Source organism: Rhinolophus sinicus, chromosome X (assembly GCF_036562045.2).
Source record: "Rhinolophus sinicus isolate RSC01 chromosome X, ASM3656204v1, whole genome shotgun sequence".
Lineage (NCBI taxonomy): Eukaryota > Metazoa > Chordata > Mammalia > Chiroptera > Rhinolophidae > Rhinolophus > Rhinolophus sinicus.
In genome coordinates, this window is record NC_133768.1 from 45,816,413 (window position 1) to 45,837,877 (window position 21,465).

Genomic DNA, 21,465 nt, shown 5'->3' on the forward strand with positions numbered 1-21,465 from the left:
ACGAGGGAAAAAACAAAGAATGCTTAGAGTGACTTTCAAAATTCACCATCCTACCCTTGACTCTTTCTCCATTACCCAATCCCTTTGTTCTCTTTCTCGTCCTGTAGCAAACTTGTCTGAAGAGGAATGCTGAGTCATGAAACACCTGATTGAACACTGTCATTTTTTTTCTAGCCTGGAACACGAACCATACTTTTGATTTAAAGCCCCCTGTTCTGTGTGTACCACATCTTACATTTTATCTTTGTCTATTTGCCTTTGACAGTGGACTGAGAGGACAAATTGAGCTTCGAGTCTAAATGCCTCAGTTTTGGGGGATAAGCTTTGAATGCTAGTTCTGGAACCAATAGCTGGTTAGTTAATGGGTACAATAACTACCTTCATTGGGAGCTGACCCTGAAAGAGAACCTTTATGATTCTGGAACTTAGCCAAACACCCAGACCTCTTTTTAGCTCCCCCCAACTCTTCCTAGGACTTCTATCAAATCAGTAGGCAGGATTTTTGAGGGTTAATTTAGAAAGCCAATGAAATTCTCAGAATACCAGCCATGTCACCAGTAGGCATGTGCCCATTCTTCCCACTGAGGCATGTTTGCTCTCAGAATAACCAGTCATAGAGAGACAGAGCAAAATAATTAGGAAGCTGATTCATTTTAGGGACTCCTGCCATTGAGACCCTGTTAATTTTGGCATCTGTCAGCCAAGGTTCAGATTATTTTGATTAAAATGTGAAACATGGCTCTAGAAAGCAGTGGCTATAGGATATAGGGTCAGGAGCCAGGACAAAATAATGAGGCAAAGGCTAGGAATAAAGGGGAGAAACAAAATGAACAGCAGGCTTAGGTTAGGAGCCAAGGGGCAATAGAAGACCAAAATGATGAGTCAACTCTAGATCAGTTAGTAGGAGCCCATTATTAAGGAAAAACAGAAATCCATGTATAGGAAAGATTGAAACACCTATCCCATCTATATCTGAGATAATTTGGCCCAGTCCTAAGTTCCCATCCTGAAGATTCTCTTAATTCCTAGTCCGTTATATAAAATCTTCCCCAGTTTGTAATTGTAAGTTGGAATTGCCTGAGCCACTTAGAAGAGCTTGAAAAACTGGTAGCTTATTTCAGTGTGTGTGTGTTTATGTGTATGCGCGCACATGTATGTGTGTCTGAAGATACTTTGTTCGTTTATTTTAAAATTTAATTTATTGAGGTGACAATGGTTATTAAAATTACATAGGTTGCAAGTGTACAATTCCATAAAACATCAGCTGTATACTTTTAAATGTCTATTATAGTAGGTTTGAAGATACCAATGGCTTCTAATTATGTGATCCCTTCTTTAACTTTTGCTGTCCTCCCTCTTTCCTTGTCACTTTCTTTTGAAAAATTTACATAAGACTCTTTGTTCTCTTTCTCCTTGTCCTCTACGATGGCCATCTTTGCTTCTCTGTATCTCACTGCCCTGTTATTTTGGTTAGCATATGTTTTGTTATTTTTTCCTGAGATGATTATACTGGAAATTATTTTTCTGCTTTAGGGGATTTTCCCCCTTTTTGTTGATGTTTTTCCTTTCACTTTTTACTGAGGAAAGAAGGAGTGACTCTTTTCCCTCTCCTCAGTTATTCATCCATTGATGCTCCTACAGCCATGCAGTTGCCCCAAACAACCTTTTCCCTATGTCGTCTGTCATCAGTTGTGCCAGTCTGGAATACTCTATTATCCCTGAGTCATAACTACTTGGTATTTGTGTTGCTTGCACCATATTCTTGGAGGATTAGAACTAAACAGAATGTAATGATGTGTGTGAGAGAGAGAGGACTTCTTCTGTTCAAGGAACTTTCTGCATTTGTGCCCTTTCTTCTTTCACTGACTGTCCAAACTTGGAGGATGAGCCATTTGGGACAACTAGAAATGCAAAAATAGCAACACAGATGGGGCTAGAGCAGAAAGAAAATGAGGACTTGAAACCAGAAAACCTTGGTCCTAGACTCTACTGTCTGTTTCTAATTTATCCTACCTTGGGAAGTTCTTTAAGTCTTAGTTTTCCTCAGTGTCACATCAGACTGATGACAAAATTTGTCTCAGGAGGCTTTGAGAAGAATCACCTGAGTTAGTGGAAAGCAATGAAGTATAGTGTTAAGAGCATGGATTCTAGGGTCAGACAAGAGGACACCAATTTCCTTTTTCCCATGAGCTGCATTGTGTGACTTTGGACAAATTCTCTATGCCTATTATTATCCCCTCATTTGCAAAATGAGAATCATAATGGTGTCTACATCGAAGAGAAATTGCAAGGGTTAAAGGAGAATATGGTTTCAGTGGCTGGCAAACAGTGAGTACTTAGTGAATGCCAGCTATTGGTACTACTACTGTATACTCAGTGTTACAATCATTTATTCAACAAATTTTTATTGGGCAGCAATATAAAGAATGTTAAACAAGCACAGATTTTACAGCCAGATAGTCTGGACTCAAAACCCCCCTCTGCCATTTAGTATGTTTTTCCAGGACAAGTTTCATAACTGCTCTATGTCTACAGTTCCTCATAAAATGGAGTTATAACAGTATCCACCTTGTAGAATTGTTGTAAGGATTATTTAAGTTAAGAAATGAAAAACATTTGACATTAAGGGTTGACTGCATAAATAAAATGTGATACATACACAATTGAATATTATCTACCCTTAAAAAAGAAGGAACTTGGAGACATCATCAATATAGCGGCATGAGGTGAGCCTCTGTAAATCTCCTTTGGATTTTACAACAAATGGGACAACTATAATTCCACAAAGAACTCCCTGCACAGCAGATAGGCAAGACGAAGAGGCCCACTACTGAATTCACCTAAAGGTGGGCCAATCGCGCGAGCGAGGGTGGAGGGAAGGGAGAAGTGCGGAGACGGAGCCATGTGGGCACAAGACGCAGATCTACCTGAGTGCTCTGAGCTCGCTGCATCCCAGAGCTACCACAGCTGTGGGAGAGGGAAGAAATCAGATGACAAGGGCTCTGTTTGTGTCCCACAGGGCTGAGGGGACAGCATATAACACAACTGAACCCAACGCTCATGGTAGAAACCTTGGAGAAAAGACAGAGAAAAAGGCTGAAAACAGTGGTATCAGCCCTCACTGCTGAGCAGAGAACAGAAGCCTTAGGCACTGAGACTAGCCGTCCCCTCCTTATCCTCCCAGAGCTCGACCCACCCCCACCTGCCCCGTGCTAGAAGCAGAACAGTATGAGTGTCAGATCAAAAGAACAGAATATTTCCTGTTCTGAGAACTGTGGACCACAGACACAGATTCACAGCCCAACTAGTTCCGGAAAAGAGGAGGGAGCTGCGGAAGCAGGCCAGGCTGTGGTGGTTGTCACCTCCATTGCTCTGGGCCACCTCTCACAACTCACCCCGCCCATGGCCCCACCTATCTGGGCGTATCCCTGCAGGACGAAAGAGAACTGCTGAAACATACAGGCTCTAAATCTGGTACAGGAAGAGCTTTGGAACTTCAAAAGCTCTCTGCATACCCACATGGACACTGCGCCCTGTGACCCAGGTGAACAATTAACAGAGGAGAAGCCCGTCTCCAAGGGAATCCCCCCCATTGTGTGAGAAACTGGAATAGTGCAGAGAAAACATAGATTTACAGTGTGAGAGAGAAAAAAAGGCTTCAGTTGGAGAGAAAATAAAACATTCTACCAAGAAGTACTGGAAAACAAAAGAAAGACCTCTTCCTATCAACCTGTTGCAGAAGCCACTCCTGTAGATGTCTAGGAAGAGAAATAATAAATCAGTAATTGCCATGAATAACCAAGGCAACAAGACAGCTCAGAAAGAAAGTGAAAAGTCTCCAGAAAAGGAACTTAAAGATATGGAAATATGTGACTTAAATGACAGAGAATTCAAGATTGCAGTTCTGAAAAAACTCAACGAGATGCAAGAAAACACAGAAAGGCAGTTTAATGAACTCAGAAACACAATCAAAGAACAACATGAGCATTTTACGAAAGAGATTGAAATTAAAAAAAAAGAGTCAAATAGAATTTCTGGAGATTAAGAACTCAATAGAAGAAATTAAGAATTAAATAGCCAGCTTAGGTAGTAGCATTGACAAGATGGAGGAAAGAATCAGTGACACTGAAGATAGAAACCTGGAAATGACATGGATGGAAGAAGAAGATTTGAGACTTAAAAGAAATGAAAGAACTCTACAAGAACTTTCTGACTCAATCAAAAAGACCAAAATAAGAATAATGGGCATACCAGAAGGAAAAGACAGAGAGAAGGGAACAGAGAATATATTCAAAAAAATCGTCGATGAGAACTTCCCAAACTTGTGGACAGAACTGGATCCTCGAATCCAAGAAGCAAATAGAACACCTAATTACCTCAATCCCAACAGGCCTTGTGCAAGGCACATTGGATTGAAGCTCTCTAAAATCAACGAAAAAGAAAGAATCCTCAAGGCAGCCAGGGAAAAGAAGACTGTAATCTACAAAGGAAAGCCCATTAGATTATCATCAGATTTTTCAGCAGAAACTCTACAAGCCAGGAGGGAGTGGAACCAAATATTCAAACTATTGAAAGAGAGAAATTATGAGCCAAGAATAATATATCCAGCAAAGATATCCTTTAGATATGAAGGAGGAATAAAGACCTTTCCAGACATACAGAAGCTGAGGGAATTTTCTAATACACGACCTGCACTACAAGAAATACTAAAGGAGGCTATTCGACCACCATCAACAGGGACAATTTGTGGCAACCAAAACATAAAAAGGGAGAGAGTAAAGGCCTGAACCGGAATATGGGAATGGAGAAAGTAAGCGTGCTGAAGAAAATGGAATACTCTAAATATCAAACTTTCTTTTACATAAACTTAAGGGTAACCACTCAAAAAAAAAATCCAGAACTGAAATATATACTGTAATAAAAGAAGAAACAGAAGGAAACATCATAGAATACCACCACACAGAAATAATAGACAACAACAAAAGGCAAAGAAACAATGGAGACACAGCCTTACCAGAAAACTAAAGATAGAATGACAGGAAATCCTCACATATCAATAATCACCCTAAATGTAAATGGACTGAACTCACCAATAAAAAGGCACAGAGTAGCAGATTGGATCATAAAACTAAACCCAACCATATGCTGTCTCCAAGAGACACATCTCAGCTACAAGGACAAGCATAGACTCAAAGTGAAAGGGTGGAAATTGACACTCCAAGCAAATGGTACCCAGAGAAAATCAGGTGTAGCCATAATGATATCAGATGAAACAGACTTCAGGGTGAAAAAGATAACAAGAGACAAAGATGGACATTTCATAATGGTAAAGGGACTATACAACAAGAAGACATAACAGTCATCAATATTTATGCCCCCAATCAGGGAGCACCGAAATATACCAAGCAACTACTAACAGAACTAAAGGGAGAAATTGACCAAAACACAATTATACTAGGGGACTTAAATACATCATTGACAGCTATGGATAGATCATCCAAACAGAAAATAAATAATGAAATAGCAGCCCTAAATGACACATTAGATGAAATGGACATAATTGACATATATAGAGCACTTCATCCTAAAACATCAGACTATACATTCTTTTCTAGTGTACATGGAACATTCTCAAGGATAGACCATATATTGGGACATAAAATCTGCCTGAGCAAATTTAAGAAGATTGAAATCATACCAAGCATATTCTCTGATCCACAAGACTTTGAAATTGGATATCAACTGCAAAAAACGAGCGGGAAAAAACACAAATTCATGGAGATTAAACAACATACTTTTAAAGAACGACAGAGTCAAAGAAGAAGTTAGAGGAGAGATCAAAGATACATAGAAACAAATGACAATGAAAATACATCCTACCAAAATTTTTGGGATGAAGCAAAAGCAGTTTTAAGAGGGATATTTCTCTCATTACAGGCCTATCTCAAGAAACAAGAAAACTCCCAAATAAATAACCTCATGTTACACCTTAAAGAACTAGAAAAAGAAGAACAAATGAAACCCAAGGTCAGCAGAAGAAAGGAAATAACAAAAATCAGAGCAGAACTAAATGAAATAGAGAACAAAAAGACAATAGAAAAAATTAATGTGACAAAGAGCTGGTTCTTTGAAAAGATTAACAAAATTGACAAACCCTTGGCTAGACTCACTAAGATAAAAGAGAAGACATTAATTAACAAAATCAGAAATGAAAAAGGGGAAGTTATCACGGACACCACAGAAATACAAAGGATCATCCAAGAATACTATGAAGGACTATATGCCACCAAATTCAATAACCTAGAAGAAATGGACAAGTTCTTAGAAACATATAGCCTTCCTAGGCTGAACCATGAAGAACTGGAAAATCTAAACAGACCGATCACCAGTAATGAAATTGAATCAGTCATCCAAAACCTTCCCAAAAGCAAAAGTCCGGGACCAGATGGCTTCACTAGTGAATTCTACCAAACCTTCAAAGAGGATCTAATACCAATCTTTCTCAAACTCTTCCAAAAAAATTGAAGAAGAGACAGTACTCCCTAACTCATTTTATGAGGCCAACATTACCCTGATACCAAAACCTGGTAAGGACAACACAAAAAAGAAAACTACAGACCAATATCTCTGATGAATACAGATGCAAAAATCCTAAACAAAATTCTAGCAAATCGAATACAACAATGCATTAAAAGATTATTCATCACGACCAAGTGGGGTTCATCCTGGGCACAAGGATGGTTCAACATCCACAAATCCATCAATGTGATACATCACATAAACAAAATAAAGGACAAAAATCATATGATTATATCAATTGATGCAGAAAAAGCATTTGACAAGATACAACATCCATTTATGATTAAAACACTTAATAAAATAGGTATAGAAGGAAAATACCTTAACATAATAAAGGCCATATATGACAAGCCCTCAGCTAATCTCATAATTAATGGTGAAAAACTGAAGCCCTTTGCTCTACGTTCAGGAACACGACAGGGCTGTCCCCTATCACCTCTGCTTTTCAACATAGTGTTGGAAGTCCTTGCCAGAGCAATCAGGCAAGAGAAAGAAATAAAAGGCATCCAAATTGGGAATGAAGAAGTTAAATTATCACTCTTTGCAGATGACATGATGCTATATATAGAAAACCCTAAAGACTCCACCAAAAAGCTATTAGAAACAATCAACAAATACAGTAAAGTTGCCGGCTACAAAATCAACGTACAAAAGTCCATTGCATTCCTATATACTAACAATGAAATCTCAGAAAAAGAAATACAAAAAACAATTCCTTTTGCAATTGCAGAAAAAGAATAAAATACCTAGGAATAAACTTATCCGTGAAGGACCTATATGCTGAGAGCTATAAGACATTTTTGAAAGAAATGGAAGAAGACACAAAGAAATGGAAAGACATTCCGTGCTCATAGATTGGAAGAATCAACATAGTTAAAATGGCCATATTACCCAAAGCAATATACAGATTTAATGCAATCCCCATTAAAATCCCAATGGCATTTTTTAAAGAAGCAGAACAAAAAATCATCAGATTTATTTGGAACCACAAAAGTCCCAAAATAGCCAAAGCAATTTTAAGAAAAAATAACTATACTGGAAGTATCACACTCCCTGACTTTAGCTTGTACTGCAGGTCTACAATAATTGAAACAGTATAGCATTGGCAGAAAAACAGACACATAGACCAATGGAATAGAATTGAGAACCCAGAAATAAAACCACATAAATATGACAGATAATTTTTGACAAACACACAAAAAACATACAATGGAGAAAAGACAGCCTCTTCAATAAATGGTGCTGGGAGAATTGGATAGCCATGTGCAAAAGAATGAAACTGGACTGCTGTCTGTCTCCATGTACCAAAATTAATTCCAAATGGGTCAAAGACTTAAGCATAAGACCTGAAACAATAAACTGCCTAGAAGAAAACATAGGTACTAAACTTATGGACCTTGGGTTCAAAGAGCATTTTATGAATTTGACTCCAAAGGCAAGGGAAGTAAAAGCTAAAATAAATAAATGGGACTATATGAAACTTAAAATCCTCTGCACAGCAAAAGAAACCATTGAATAAATAAAGAGGCAACCAACTGAATGGGAGAAGATTTTTGCAAACAGTGCCTCCGATATAGGGCTAATATCCAAAGTATACAAGGAACTCATGAAACTCAACAACAAAAAACAAACAACCCAATTGAAAAATGGGCAGAGGACCTGAAGAGACATTTCTCCAAAGAGGACATACAAATGGCAAATAGACATATGAAAAAATGCTCAACATCACTAATCATCAGAGAAATGCAAATAAAAACCACAATGAGATATCACCTCACCCCAGTCAGAATGGCTATCATCAACAAGACAAATAGTAACAAGTGTTGGAGAGGCTGTGGAGAAAAAGGAACCCTCATACACTGTTGGTGGGAATGCAGACTGGTGCAGCCGTTATGGAAGGCAGTGTGGAGGTTCCTCAAAAAATTACGAATAGAATTACCATATGACCCAGCAATCCCTCTCCTGGGTATCTACCCAAAAAATCTGAAAACATTTATACATAAAGACACGTGTGCTCCAGTGTTCATTGCAGCTTTATTTACAGTGGCCAAGACATGGAAACAACCAAAATGTCTTTCAATATATAAATAGATAAAGAAGTTTTGGTATATATTCACAATGGAATACTATTCGGTTGTAAGAAAAGATGAAATAGGACCATTTGTGACAACATGGATGGATCTTGAGAGTATAATGCAAAGCGAAATAAGTCAGACAGAAAAAGCTGAGAACCATATGATTTCACTGATATGTGGTATATAAACCAAAAACAACAAAATAATAAGACAAACAAATGAGAAACAAAAACTCATAGACACAGACTATAGTTTAGTGGTTACCAGAGGGTAAGGGGGGAAGGGGGTGGGAGATGATGGTAAAGGGGATCAAATATATGGTGATGGAAGGAGAACTGACTCTGGGTGGTGAACACACAATGGGATTTATAGATGATGTAATACAGAAACATACACCTGAAATCCATGTAATTTAACTCACAATTTTCACTCCAATAAACTTAAAAAAAAAAAAAAAAAGAAGGAACTCGTGCTAGTTGCAGCAACATGGATGAACCTTTAGGTCATTATGATAAATAAAATAAGACAGAGGAAATCAAATACAGTAAGATCTCGCTTATATGTGGAATCTAAAACAGTTGAATACATAAAGACAGAGAGTAGAATGGTGGTTGCCAGGAGCTGGTGGGGGAGGAGGAATTATGACAATGTTTGTCAGATGGTAAAAGCCTTTAGTTATACAGGATGAATAAATTCTAGAGAGCTAATGTACAGTATGATGACTGTAGTTAGCAATACTGTGTTTTATACTTGAAATTTGCTAAGAGTAGATTTTACATTTTCTCATCACAGAAAAGGTAACTATGTGATGTGATTAATATGTTAATTAGCTTGAAGTGGTAACCATTTCACAATATATTTGTAAATCAAAACATCATGTTGTACACCTTAAATATATGCAATCTTTGTCAATTATACCTCACGAAAGCTGGGGGAAAATGCGAAATATTTAGAATAGTGTCTGGCACATAATTTATGCTGGTCAAGTATTCACTGTTGCATAGTTGTTATTATTTTGTTAGTATGTTCTCTAGATACTGGAATACAATAATGAGAAAGATAAATCCATTCCCAGCCTCATGTGCCTTCCCCAAGATCTAGAGAGAAAACCAGGGTGACCCAGGCTAGAAGGTAATAGGGCCCCATCTTAAAAGGTAGGGAGGACCTTAATGACAAGCAAGTGAGGCAGACTGCAATTCTGAACATTCCCAGTTGCATTCCCGTATTGCAGCATCTGTCATTTGTACAAAATGTCCTACAGTGTCTCACTAAACCCCATGAAAACCCAGTGAGGCCAAATTCAAACAGCTCCCAAGTATGTAATGTTATGGACAGGTCAGCTTCTTACTGGAGTCATGGCTAGGGCCAGGATGCTTGTCTGCAGACCAACAGGGCCCTCCTGGAGAAGCACTAACTCCCTTCATATCCTTCATTTTGGACGAGTGGAAGGGAAAAGGAGGAAGGTTGGCATACTATCAGAGACAACTCCAATAAGGCAGGGAACTTATAGTGACCTAGATAGCATCTGTGGTGAACACCTATTTACCATGTTCCTATGAAAGCATTCAGTCCACCATTAACAAGTGGCATGTGGGCAGCCTGGTCCCAATAGGACCACAGGCAACCAGGGCTCAGAAAGCTTTGATTCCTTGCCACGGGCAGAAGCTGAGCAGAGAAACTTCTGAGGCTTTGTCTGCTGTCCTTCCCTGGACAATCCCTGAGTGAGGCAGACCAAAGAAGGTACTGGCGCAGAGTAAATGGCACTAAAAGCTGTGGAACAGAACTAATGCAGCTCAGCAGTGTGGTGGCTGAGTGTCAGTTATATAAGGGTGTATAGTCGGTGCTAGCATTCAGAAAAGGGAAACCACAATGAAGAGCCAGAGGGTGCAGTCAGGGAAGGCTTCTTTGGGGAGGAAGAATGTGTGAATTTGACCTTGAAAGCTAGAAGTATTGGAATAGGAGGCATCGCTGAGGCAGGGAGGAGATAATGATGCAAGCCTAAGTATAGATCTATACTGAAAGGTGTATGGGATTTCCAGAGATAGTGGGGTAGCTATGTAAATTTTTAAATATTCAGGGTTACCGTTGCTTTGATTTATTTTCAGGCACAATATTTAACTTACTTTGAAAGAAGCAGTGAGATTTTTAAATTCATCAAAAGGTGTTTTAAAGCACTACAAAATATTGTTCTGGGAGCAAGAAAGCTCAGCACCATATTTATCAGAGAATAATGGCCTCATGGCATGGTGATTGCATGTTTAGATTTGAGCTTTACAATCATTTTGCAAGGTAAGGATGACTCTCCTAATTTCACAGATGAGGAAATTAAGGCTCGGAGAGATTAAGTGGCTTGCCCAAGACCACAGAGCTAGTAGGTTAAGCAGCTAGGACTCAAACTCAGGGCTTTGGATTCTTCACTCTTTCCACTGTTCCATGCTACTTTGTGGCCTTAGCTACCCTTTCTGAGTGGATTTTCTGAACAGTGGGTCATTCTTAATCATTCCTATCACATCCTTACACTTGACTCTATAGCTAATCTGGTGCCTAGAAACTCATATTCAACCCTCTGGGGAGGCAGAAAGAGCAGGAAAAGGGAGAATTTTAATGACACATCTCTCACCCTCTTCCCCTGCTACAGAGCTAGAATTCTGTCTAGTTGCTTGGTATCCTTAAATACCCAAAGAAACAATAGGAGATTCAGTTGACACTTTTAATTTAGCTCCAAGATCGTGTACATCCTTTCCATTTTTGGAAACCAGCAAAGATTTTGAAGGATAACAATGATTATGAAATTCCAACTCAGAGGGAAAGGAAGCTGGAGGCTGAAAGTAGGAATATAGGGAGGTTGAGGCTGCCTGTGTTCTAGCCTGGTGGGCACCCACCTATTAGCTGTGTGGTCCAGACCTGGATTCCTAGGTCTATGTGTAATTAATTGTATTATGTATTGTAAGGCAGGTTTCAAGCTTTTACGAGATCAACCTAGACTACATTGATCCATTCTCCTCAGCTTGTCCTGCTTTTGTAGTTAGATTAGCCATCAGGACCCACTTTTTGTGCACATGCCTCTCAAAGTGTTCTGAAGATGTGGAAGTCCGTGCATAGGAGCCACCCTGTTCTTTTGGCCAGAAATGAGCCTGTCGATTTTGAGCATGGTAAAAGGAACCCTGGCTCCACAATAGGCTTGAAGCAACACTGGCCCACTCTGTATAGCTGACCTCTTCCTCTCCTGTGAACTTGGTGCCAGGAGCACCCATCAGATCAGATCCTATCTGTACTCACAGCCTATTTATGTGCATGATCATTATGAGAGGAAAAAGAACAATGTAATACCATGTTTCCCTGAAAATAAGACCTAGCCAGACCATCAGCTCTAATGCGTCTTTTGGAGCAAAAATTAATATAAGACCCAGTCTTATTTTAATATAATATAAGACTGGGTCTGATATAATGTAATGTAATGTAATGCAATATAAAGTGTTAATACCGGGTCTTATATAATATAATGTAAGACTGGGTCTTATATTAATTTTTGCTCCGAAAGATGCATTAGAGCTGATGATCCGGCTAGGTTTTATTTTCAGAGAAACACGGTAGTTATTTTTTGCAAAGCAACTCAACAACATCTGTATTTTCCAGCCTGAAGCTGCAAGATTGACAAATCCTTAAGTGCAGCCTTCCCCAGCACCACTGAAAAGCCCAGTTTACCACACAGTGTGAAGAGTTAGGATTGGGAATGTGGGTGGCAAAAGGCAAATCCTTTGCAGGTAGCCTGTAGCTGAGAATTAAGGTGTGTCAGGCAATTTGAGATAATGGGAATAGTTTAACCAAATCATATAATATTAGTAAAATTTAATGAGCATTTCTGACTGTATCAGATTGTCTAAAAGGCCAAATACAAGCAGAGAGAAGGGACAGTTGGCCAGAAAGGGCTCCTGCTACTCCCAATAGAGGACATCTGTTATGACAGGGCTCACTGGGGCCCTCTTTGGCCAGACTCAGCCTCACATGCCCCTATGTTAGGTGTTCTCTTAGGGGAAGTTTAGGGCAGTACTGAGAGGAGGAGGGGCTGAAAGGCCACTCTGAGAAATACTTATCAGACCTTACATTCCATAGGCCCAGTGGTCATTTCATCTATCCCTCAGTTTTTCTTTTTTTAACTTATGAAATATTTGACATTCAAAAAGATATAAAAATAATGTAATGAGCACCCATGGACTTATTTTAAGAAGTCCAGAAAAAAATGTATATACATTTTAAGAAAGGAAAACTGTATTAAAGTTGTAATACTTAATATATACCCATAACAAAAGATGAATACAAGTCACATTTGACTTCTGCAATTACAAGAGGTGCTCAAACTCTTTACCATCAGCATGCAGACACTTCTGATTACAGCGAACTACTGCTTGAGCAACGTTAACCAAAGTGTCCACTTACATACATTTTTTTGGCACCCCTGGTAATTACTTTACAAATAATCTTCCTCCTCTCACTCTCTGCTTCTTCTCTTCCTTCCCTGCCTCTCCCCATGTTCTTCTCTGTACTCTCTTGAATTTGACATGCATCATTGTCATATATTATTTTTATCGTTTTCGTACCTGTGTATGTATACCTAAACATTCTGTGGCAATGCTTTGTATGTTTTTAAACCTTATATAAGTGGACTAGATATAGATGAGATAAAACTATACAGAAAGGAAACCAGGGGAATGATAATCATTGGATTTAAGATCGAGATCGCTTTGGCATCGTAGCTTTTGGATTGGGTGGTGGGTTCACCAAAACTTAATACATTATTAAAAGTAAGTAAGTAAATCAGTAGAGAAATAAGAGCACCATGCATGGACTGATGATGAGTGTTTCATGGACTGAGATTAATCCAATTCTATGCAACCAGGAGCAAAACAACAATGATAACAACAGATAGTCAATATACTCTTTGTATCCATCTACAACTTTTATTTTCTCTCACAATAAGATTTGTGAGTTCATCCATGTTGATATATGAAACTCTTTGTTCACTTTTACCCCCGTTTCTCCTGCTAGACTAAGCCTGATCCAAAAAATCCCCAGAGACTTAAGTGTTTCACCCTCCCCAGGTAATCCTTCCTGGCCAACAGCCTGTGTCCACTTAGCTATTCTTACTGTTCATCCTGCCTCTGATATGCACTGGCCTGCTGGAATTCCTCAGTGTCTTTAGGTAATCAAGCCAGCTCATATGATATGTCTGGAAGGTTTGCAAATATTTTGGAATAAGAAAAACCTTTTCTAGCAGTGCTTGTGTGGTTTACTACTTCCTGTTTTCCATCAGCAATCTTGCAACCACATAGAAGGAACGATGTTGGGGTCTGAGACAGAGCTTCTGGTGTATGACAGAGGCTTTCTCTAAGAGCATCTAGTTAACCAACCTGTCACTGTCATACTGCTAAGCTAACCTGCCCCAATTTACACCAAACCAATTCCCATTGATATTCCAAAACAGTGGTAGTGTTAAGTGTTAGTGTCCTCCTGTGCCCATGTGCCAACTGTTCTGGTACCAACTCTCCACAAACCTTTAATAAAAAGCCTTCTTTTCCTTCCTACCTAGGACCTCATTCGGAGAGACATCCTATATTACAAAGGCCGCATTGACATGGATAAATATGAGGTAGTTGACATTGAAGATGGCAGAGATGATGACTTTAATGTCAGCATGAAGAATGCCTTTAAGCTTCACAACAAGGAGACTGAGGAGGTACATCTGTTCTTTGCCAAGAAGCTAGAGGAGAAGATACGCTGGCTCAGGGCTTTCAGAGAAGAGAGGAAAATGGTACAGGAAGATGAAAAAATTGGTAAGTGACCTGAGAGGAGAAAGAAGAATATAGAGGATTTGAATTAGTTTTCATTTTTTTAGAGGTGGAAGGGAGATTTCAATTTACTTTCTTGGTTCCCTATTATTAGGTTCTTTATGGTAGATACCAGTAGTTTCCATTAGTCAGGGTTAAGTGACAGTTATAGGTTGGCCTCCCCATACAGTCTCATTATTAGACAAGACTATTACACTGAAAATAAACCTCAGGTTCGATTCCCTCAAACATATGAACATTTATTAGCATGCAAACACAAAAGCAGTCATACAACCGATTCTGTGATCTCAGTGCAGTCCCAGCTGTACTTAGATATATGCCAACATCTTCTGTGAAAAGGTTAGTCAAGGCAGATTTGGTAATATTATAGCTACAGGATTTAGCTAACTTTTTAGTCAGAATTTGGTGACAGAATCTTCTGTTGAGTTTCAAGACATAGCATCTGTTTTCAATGTCAAGTTTTAGGCTTCCTTCTGAAGGATATAGGCCATAGGACTCACTGGATTCTTAAACCCAGTTTTTGGGAGGGCTAAGGTGGCTGTAAGACATTTGTGGCCAGTGCACATTTTGAATAACATTCATTTTACCAATGAAAGTTCATTTTTAACTTGCGTTAGGCTAATTAGGCCTCATGCGTTAAGATGACTGAATTGTTGGTAGCAATGACCTCTAGAGTAAAGATTTCTGGGTGTTTAATATGTTAACAAATCACCTGTTGAGTGTATATTCCTGATTAGGGCACTTCAAATGTTAATTAAATACTCCTAGAGTATAGATTAAAATGAATGTATATGTGTATATCACACTTTCTGAATGAAAGTATTTTAAGTAGATTATAGAAAATATATCAGGGTCCAAAACCATAACCACTTTCCATTCACACTAAACCATACTCTTTGGCTTGAATGAGGTTCCCTTTTCTAGAGAGGATATAGCTGGTAGAGATATTTTTTATGCTGCTTCCCCAACTGTGGGATTTAGGTGCCATTGGATGTAGCTTTGTGCTTTACAAAGTGCTGTCAGGTCTCTTGCCCATTGTCCTTTGCTTCTGGTATAAAAATACAAACAGCCAAGTTTTGTAGTTACCTGAGGAAACAGTTTCCGTTTTTGCCTTGCTCCTCATGGGATTAGACTTGACCTTAAAATATCTGTATGCTCAAGTTGATAAAAACTGCCTCTAGAAAAATGGCACTACCCACTGAGTCCTGGTACAAATGGATTCTCCTATTTTTCAGTGTTGGGGTTTGAAATGGTCCAGAGGCAAGGAAGGATAATCAGAAAGACACTGCTTAGTCTAAACCTGGTCTCCTCAGGTTTGGGGTAGAACGCACATTGATAATTCACATTGTAGTCAAATTGCTTTAAGCATATGGGCACTGAATTGGCATATGATGTACAGTGGTACAGGGATACTACTGGCTGCTTCTCTTAATAGTAGGCTGTAGCAGCCTGTGACACTGCCTAGGTTGTTAGAGCTATTAAAGGAATTGTCTTAGTGTGCTTTCTAAAGCCTTTAGATCAACTAGAAGATTCCCTACCATTCCCTCTAGTTACAACATGATATCTCAAACACAATGCCCTGATAACATGAAACTTTGAAAATCTGCTTCTAATGGAAAAGCTTCCAGAAGTCCAGAAGTTATTTCCTGACAGGCCTATGTTCATCTTTAAAAAAATAAGTTTTTTATTTTATTTTTCTGATTATAAAAGTAATCACTTTCATTGTAGGCTTTCATTTGTAGGTTAAAAAATATAAGAAAAAAATTAAAATCATACATTAATATATCACCCAAAGCTAAATTTTATAAATATTTTAATATATTTTCCCTATCTTTTGTTTCCATAATAAATAAAAAACCAGGGGGTTTGAATCTTTTGGTCTCCCCCCAACCCCTGTCTCTCCATGATGGATAGATACGATTTTATATCCTTATTTTTCACTTAAAATGACATCATTAGCATTTCCCTAAATAATTTAACATTTTAATCATTTTATGGTTATCATATGGATTTAAGATAATTTTTTGTATTTTATTTCTACTTTTTAATTATAAAATAAATACATGGTCATAATAACCATTGAAACATATGAAAACGTAATAAAGTTTAGCAGTCTTTTTCCTTCTCTGTCATTCCTGTGCTATGTGAGATAATCAGTATTAACTTGGTGTGCCTTTTTACATACTTATGCTCATATAAATGTATATACACACATCAGACTGTAAACGTTTGTTTACAGCATTATACATATTACTTTGTAACTTGCTTTTTTATTTTTCAATTACAGTTGACATTCAATGTTATATTAGTTTCAGTTTTACAGGATAGTAGTTAGACATTTATATAACTTACGAAGTGATCCCCCCGATAAGTCTAGTACCAATCTGGCACCATACATATTTATTACAATATTATTGACTATATTCCCTAGGTGAACAATATAAAATTGAATTATAACTCTTTCTATCAGTCAGGGTTCAACTAGAGAAGCATAACCAATAGGAGATGTATCACTATTAAGAGATGTATTACAAGGAATTGACTTATGTGATCATGAAGCCTGGCAAAGCAACTCCAAAATTGTAAGGCAGGCAGTCAGGAATGGCAGACATGGGCAGGCTTGAACTCATGGGCATAGGCCAAAGCTGTCATCTACAGGCAGGAAGACCATGAGAAGGATGAAACTCCACGTACATGGGCTGAAACTATGAGGTAGAGTTTCTTCTCTCTTGGGGGGAGATCTCAGCCCTACTTGTTTTTTAAGTGGTAAAAAGAATTACTATGAGCTCTATGCTCTAAACCAATTTTAAGTGCACAATATAATAGCATAAATGATAGGATCAATGTTGTACAGCAAATCTCTAGAACTCATTCATGTCTTGTATAAATGGACTTTATACTTATTGAACAGCAACTCCCCATTTTCCTCTCTCTCCAGCCTGGGAATCACCATTCTGCTCTGTGTATCGCTGAGCTTGACCTCATATTTAGTTTAGATAACTCATACAAGCAGAATCTTGCCATATTTGTCCTTCTGTGACTGCCATATTTCACTTAACATAATGTTCTTCAGATTCACCCATGTTGTCACATATGGCAGAATTCCCTTCCTTTTTAGGCCTGAGTAATATTCCATTGTATGTATATACCACATTTTTAATCCACTCATCTGTTGATGAACATTTAGATTGTTTTTACGTCTTGGCTATTCGGAATAATACTGCAATCAACATGAGAGTACAGATATCTCTTCTAGATCCTGATTTCAGTTATTTTGGATATATACCCAGAGGTATTTTTTTGTAATTTTATGAGGACCCTCCATACTGTTTTCAATAGTGACTGCATCATTTTAATTCCCAAGTATACTATGGTTCCAGTTTCTCCACATCCTTGCCAATACTTATTATTTTTTGTTCTTTGATAATAGCTATCCAAACAAGAGGGAGGTGGTATCTTCTTGTGGTTTAGATTTGCATTTCCCTAATCATTAACGATGTTGAGAATCTTTACATACTTATTGGCCATGTGTTTGTCTTCTTTGAAGATGTGCCTATGCAAGTCATTTGCCACCCCTTTTTTATTTGTTGTTGTTGGTTGTTTGTCTGTTTTGTTTTGCTGTTGAGTGTTCCACATAGAAGTTCCTTATATGTGGAAATTAGCTCATTATCAGATATATGGTTTGCAAATATATTTTCTCCAATTCCATAGGTGGCCAATTCATTCTGTTTCTTTCTTTTTTGTGTGCAGAAGCATTTAAATTTGATGTAGTCCCACTTGTCTGCTTTGCTTTGTTGTCTGTGCTTTTGGTGTCAGATTGAAGAAATCACTACCATGACCAATGTCAAGAAGCTTTTCCCATGTGTTTTCTTCTACGACTTTTACAGTTTCAGGTCATACATTTAAGTCTTCAGTCCACTTTGAATTGATTTTCATGTATGGTATAAAGTGGGAGGAGGTCAATTTCATTCTTTTGCATGTGGATATCCAATTTTTCCAGCACCATTTGTTGAGAAAACTCCTTTCCTAATTGTGTATTCTTGGCACTCTTGTTTAACTGTATATGTGTGAGTTTATTTCTGGGCTCTCTGTCCAATTCTTTTGGTCTGTACATCTGTCTTTATGCCAGTCTCATACTGTTTGAATTACTGTAGCTTTGAATGTTTTGAATCAAGAAGTGTGATGCCTCCAGCTTTGTTCTTTTTGCTCAAGATTGCTTTAGCTGTTATGGGCCTTTCGTGGTTCCTTCTGAATTTTAGGGTTGGGATTTCCGTTTCTATAAAAATGCCATTGGAGTTTTAATAGGATTACATTGAATCTATAGGTTGCTTTGGGTAGAATGGACATTTTAATAATATTAAGTCTTCCACTACAAGGAAAGAAAACTACAGGCTAATATCCCTAATGAACATAATGGAAAAATGCTCAGTAAACCAGTAGAAAACAGATTTCAGCAGCAAAAAAGGATCATACACCATGACCAAGTGGGATTTATCCCTGGGATGCAAGGATGCTTCAATGTATGCAAATCAACTAGTGTGATACACCACATTAACAAAATGAAGGCTGAAAATCACACAATCATCTCTATAGATGCCGAAAAAGCATTTGACAAAAACTCATCACCCTTTCATGATAAAAACTCACAGCAAAGTAGGTTTAGAAGGAATTTACCTCAACACAATAAAAGCTATATATGAAGGCCCATAGCTAATATCATATTCAAAGGGGGAAAAACTGGAAGCTTTTTCTTTAAGAGTAGGAAGAAGATAATGATGCCTACTTTTACCACTTCTATTGAACATAGTAGTGGGCGTACTAGGCAGAGAAATTAGGCAAGGAACCAAATAAAAGACATCCAAATCAGAAAGAAAGAAGTAAAATTATTCTTTTTGAAGAGGATATCATCTTATATATAGAAAACTGTAAAGACTCCACAAAAAGCTCTTACAAGTAATAAATGAAGTTAGCAAAGTTGCAGGATGCAAAATCAACATATAAAAGTCAGTTGTGTTTCTATACACTAACAACAAACTATCTGAAAAGGAGATTAGTAAACAATCCCATTTACAATCACATAAAAAGGAATACAACACTCAGGAATAAATTAACCAAGGAGGTGAAAGGCTTATACACTGAAAACTGCAAAACATTGTTGAAAGAAATTAAAGAAGACAAAATAAATAGAAAGACATTCTGTGTTCATAGATTGGAAGGCTTAATATTGTTAAAATGTCCATTCTACCCAAAGCAATTTACAGATTCAGTGCGAACCTATTAAAACTCCAATGACATTCTTTAATGGAGATAGAAAAGACAATCCTAAAATTCATGTAAAACAACAAAGGACCCATAATAGCTAAAGATATCCAAGAGAGAAGAATAAAGCTGGAAGCATCACACTTCCTGATTCAAAATATTTTACAAAGCTACAATAATTAAAAGAGTATGGTACTGGCATAAAGACAGATATGTAAACCAGGAGAATAGAATGAAGAGCCCAGAAATAAACCCACATATATGCAGTCAACATGTCTTCAACACGGGTGCCAAGAATACACAATTAAGAAAAGATGGTTTCTTCAAAAAATGGTGCTGGGAAAATTGGATGTTAACACAGAAAAGAATGAAATTAGACTCCTACCTTACAACATATGTGAAAATCAACTCGATGGATTGAAGACTTAAATATATGACCTGAAACTATAAATGTCCTAGTAGAAAATATAGGGTAAAGGCTTTTTGACATTGGTCTTGGCCAGGATTTCTTGAATATGATACCAGAAATATTGGAACAAAGCAAAAATAGACAAGTGGGACTATATAAAACTAAAATACTTCTACACAGCAAAGGAAATAATCAAAAGGACAGAAATGCAACCTGTGGAATGGGAGAAACTATTTCAAACCATATACCTGATAAGAGGTTAATTTCCAAAATATATAAGGACCTCCTACAACTCAATAGCAAGAAATCAAGTAACTCAATTAAAAATGGGCAAAAAATCACACTGATGTTTCTGTTATTTCATTAATTACTTTTTGCCATTTGATTTTTTCCTTCCTTCTGAGACTTCTATTATCTCTGTAAATATTTCCTGTTGTAATCGCTTATCTTTTTACTCATTATTTACTTTTCTTTGGATTTCTTCTTTTGATTGAGAAATATTTTTCCACTTTACACCATTCTTTATTCAACCATTCTCCATTTAAGAGCCTCTTAAATCATGTTCTCACTTTTCTTTGACCCTCTGTACTGTGAAATGCATCTTTGTAGCTAAATCTTTGTCCAAGCTTCTTGCTGCATTTCTTTTTCAGTTTTCAAGACTTTGGATATGTGTTGCCAAAATTACTCTTCCAGAAATATTGTACTAATGTATACATTTAATAAAGGTCTATGTTTATCTTAACAAAATCATGTGTTTTTATGTTTATAGGATTTGAAATTTCTGAAAACCAGAAGAGGCAGGCTGCAATGACTGTGAGAAAAGTCTCTAAACAAAAAGGTAAAGCTGCCTTTAATCACCACTAGCTACCCCCAGCCCCACTCACTCTCTTTATGAGACTGGGAAGCCATAGGCTATGTGCTTGCATATTTGTAGGCTTATTGCCCTGCTGAAGTTCTCTTGAGGTAATGGGGAGTGTCTGGGTCTCAGGTGTCTCTGATGACAGGTGGCAAATGGCCTTAATAGTTTAAAGCTTAGGAATGAATAGTGTAAGGTAGTTATGTCCAAAGATAGCTCATTGGTGCAGGGAAAGATAGAATCTCTGAAGAAGGTTAAGATTAGTGAGACAAAAATCCTTACATACAAGGGAACCCACATAAGGCTATGAGCAGATTTCTCAGCAGGAACCTAGCAGACCAGGAGAGTGAAATGACATATTCAAAGTGTGAAAGACAAAACTGCCAACGAGGAATACTGTACCCAGGAAAGTTGTCCTTCAGAAATGACCCAATGGGTCAA

General features: G+C 37.7%; 1 protein-coding gene across 5 annotated transcripts in view; it reads left to right on the top strand.

The window, feature by feature from the left end:
- ARHGEF9 (Cdc42 guanine nucleotide exchange factor 9) overlaps positions 1–21,465 on the top strand; it is a 185,155-nt gene that overhangs the window by 147,966 nt on the left and 15,724 nt on the right. For all 5 annotated transcript variants that reach the window (XM_019715751.2, XM_019715753.2, XM_074323195.1 and 2 more), the window contains exons 8-9: positions 14,242–14,485; positions 20,938–21,006. In XM_019715751.2, the coding sequence (XP_019571310.1) occupies positions 14,242–14,485; positions 20,938–21,006 (313 nt within the window). The remainder of the gene's footprint in view (positions 1–14,241; positions 14,486–20,937; positions 21,007–21,465) is intronic.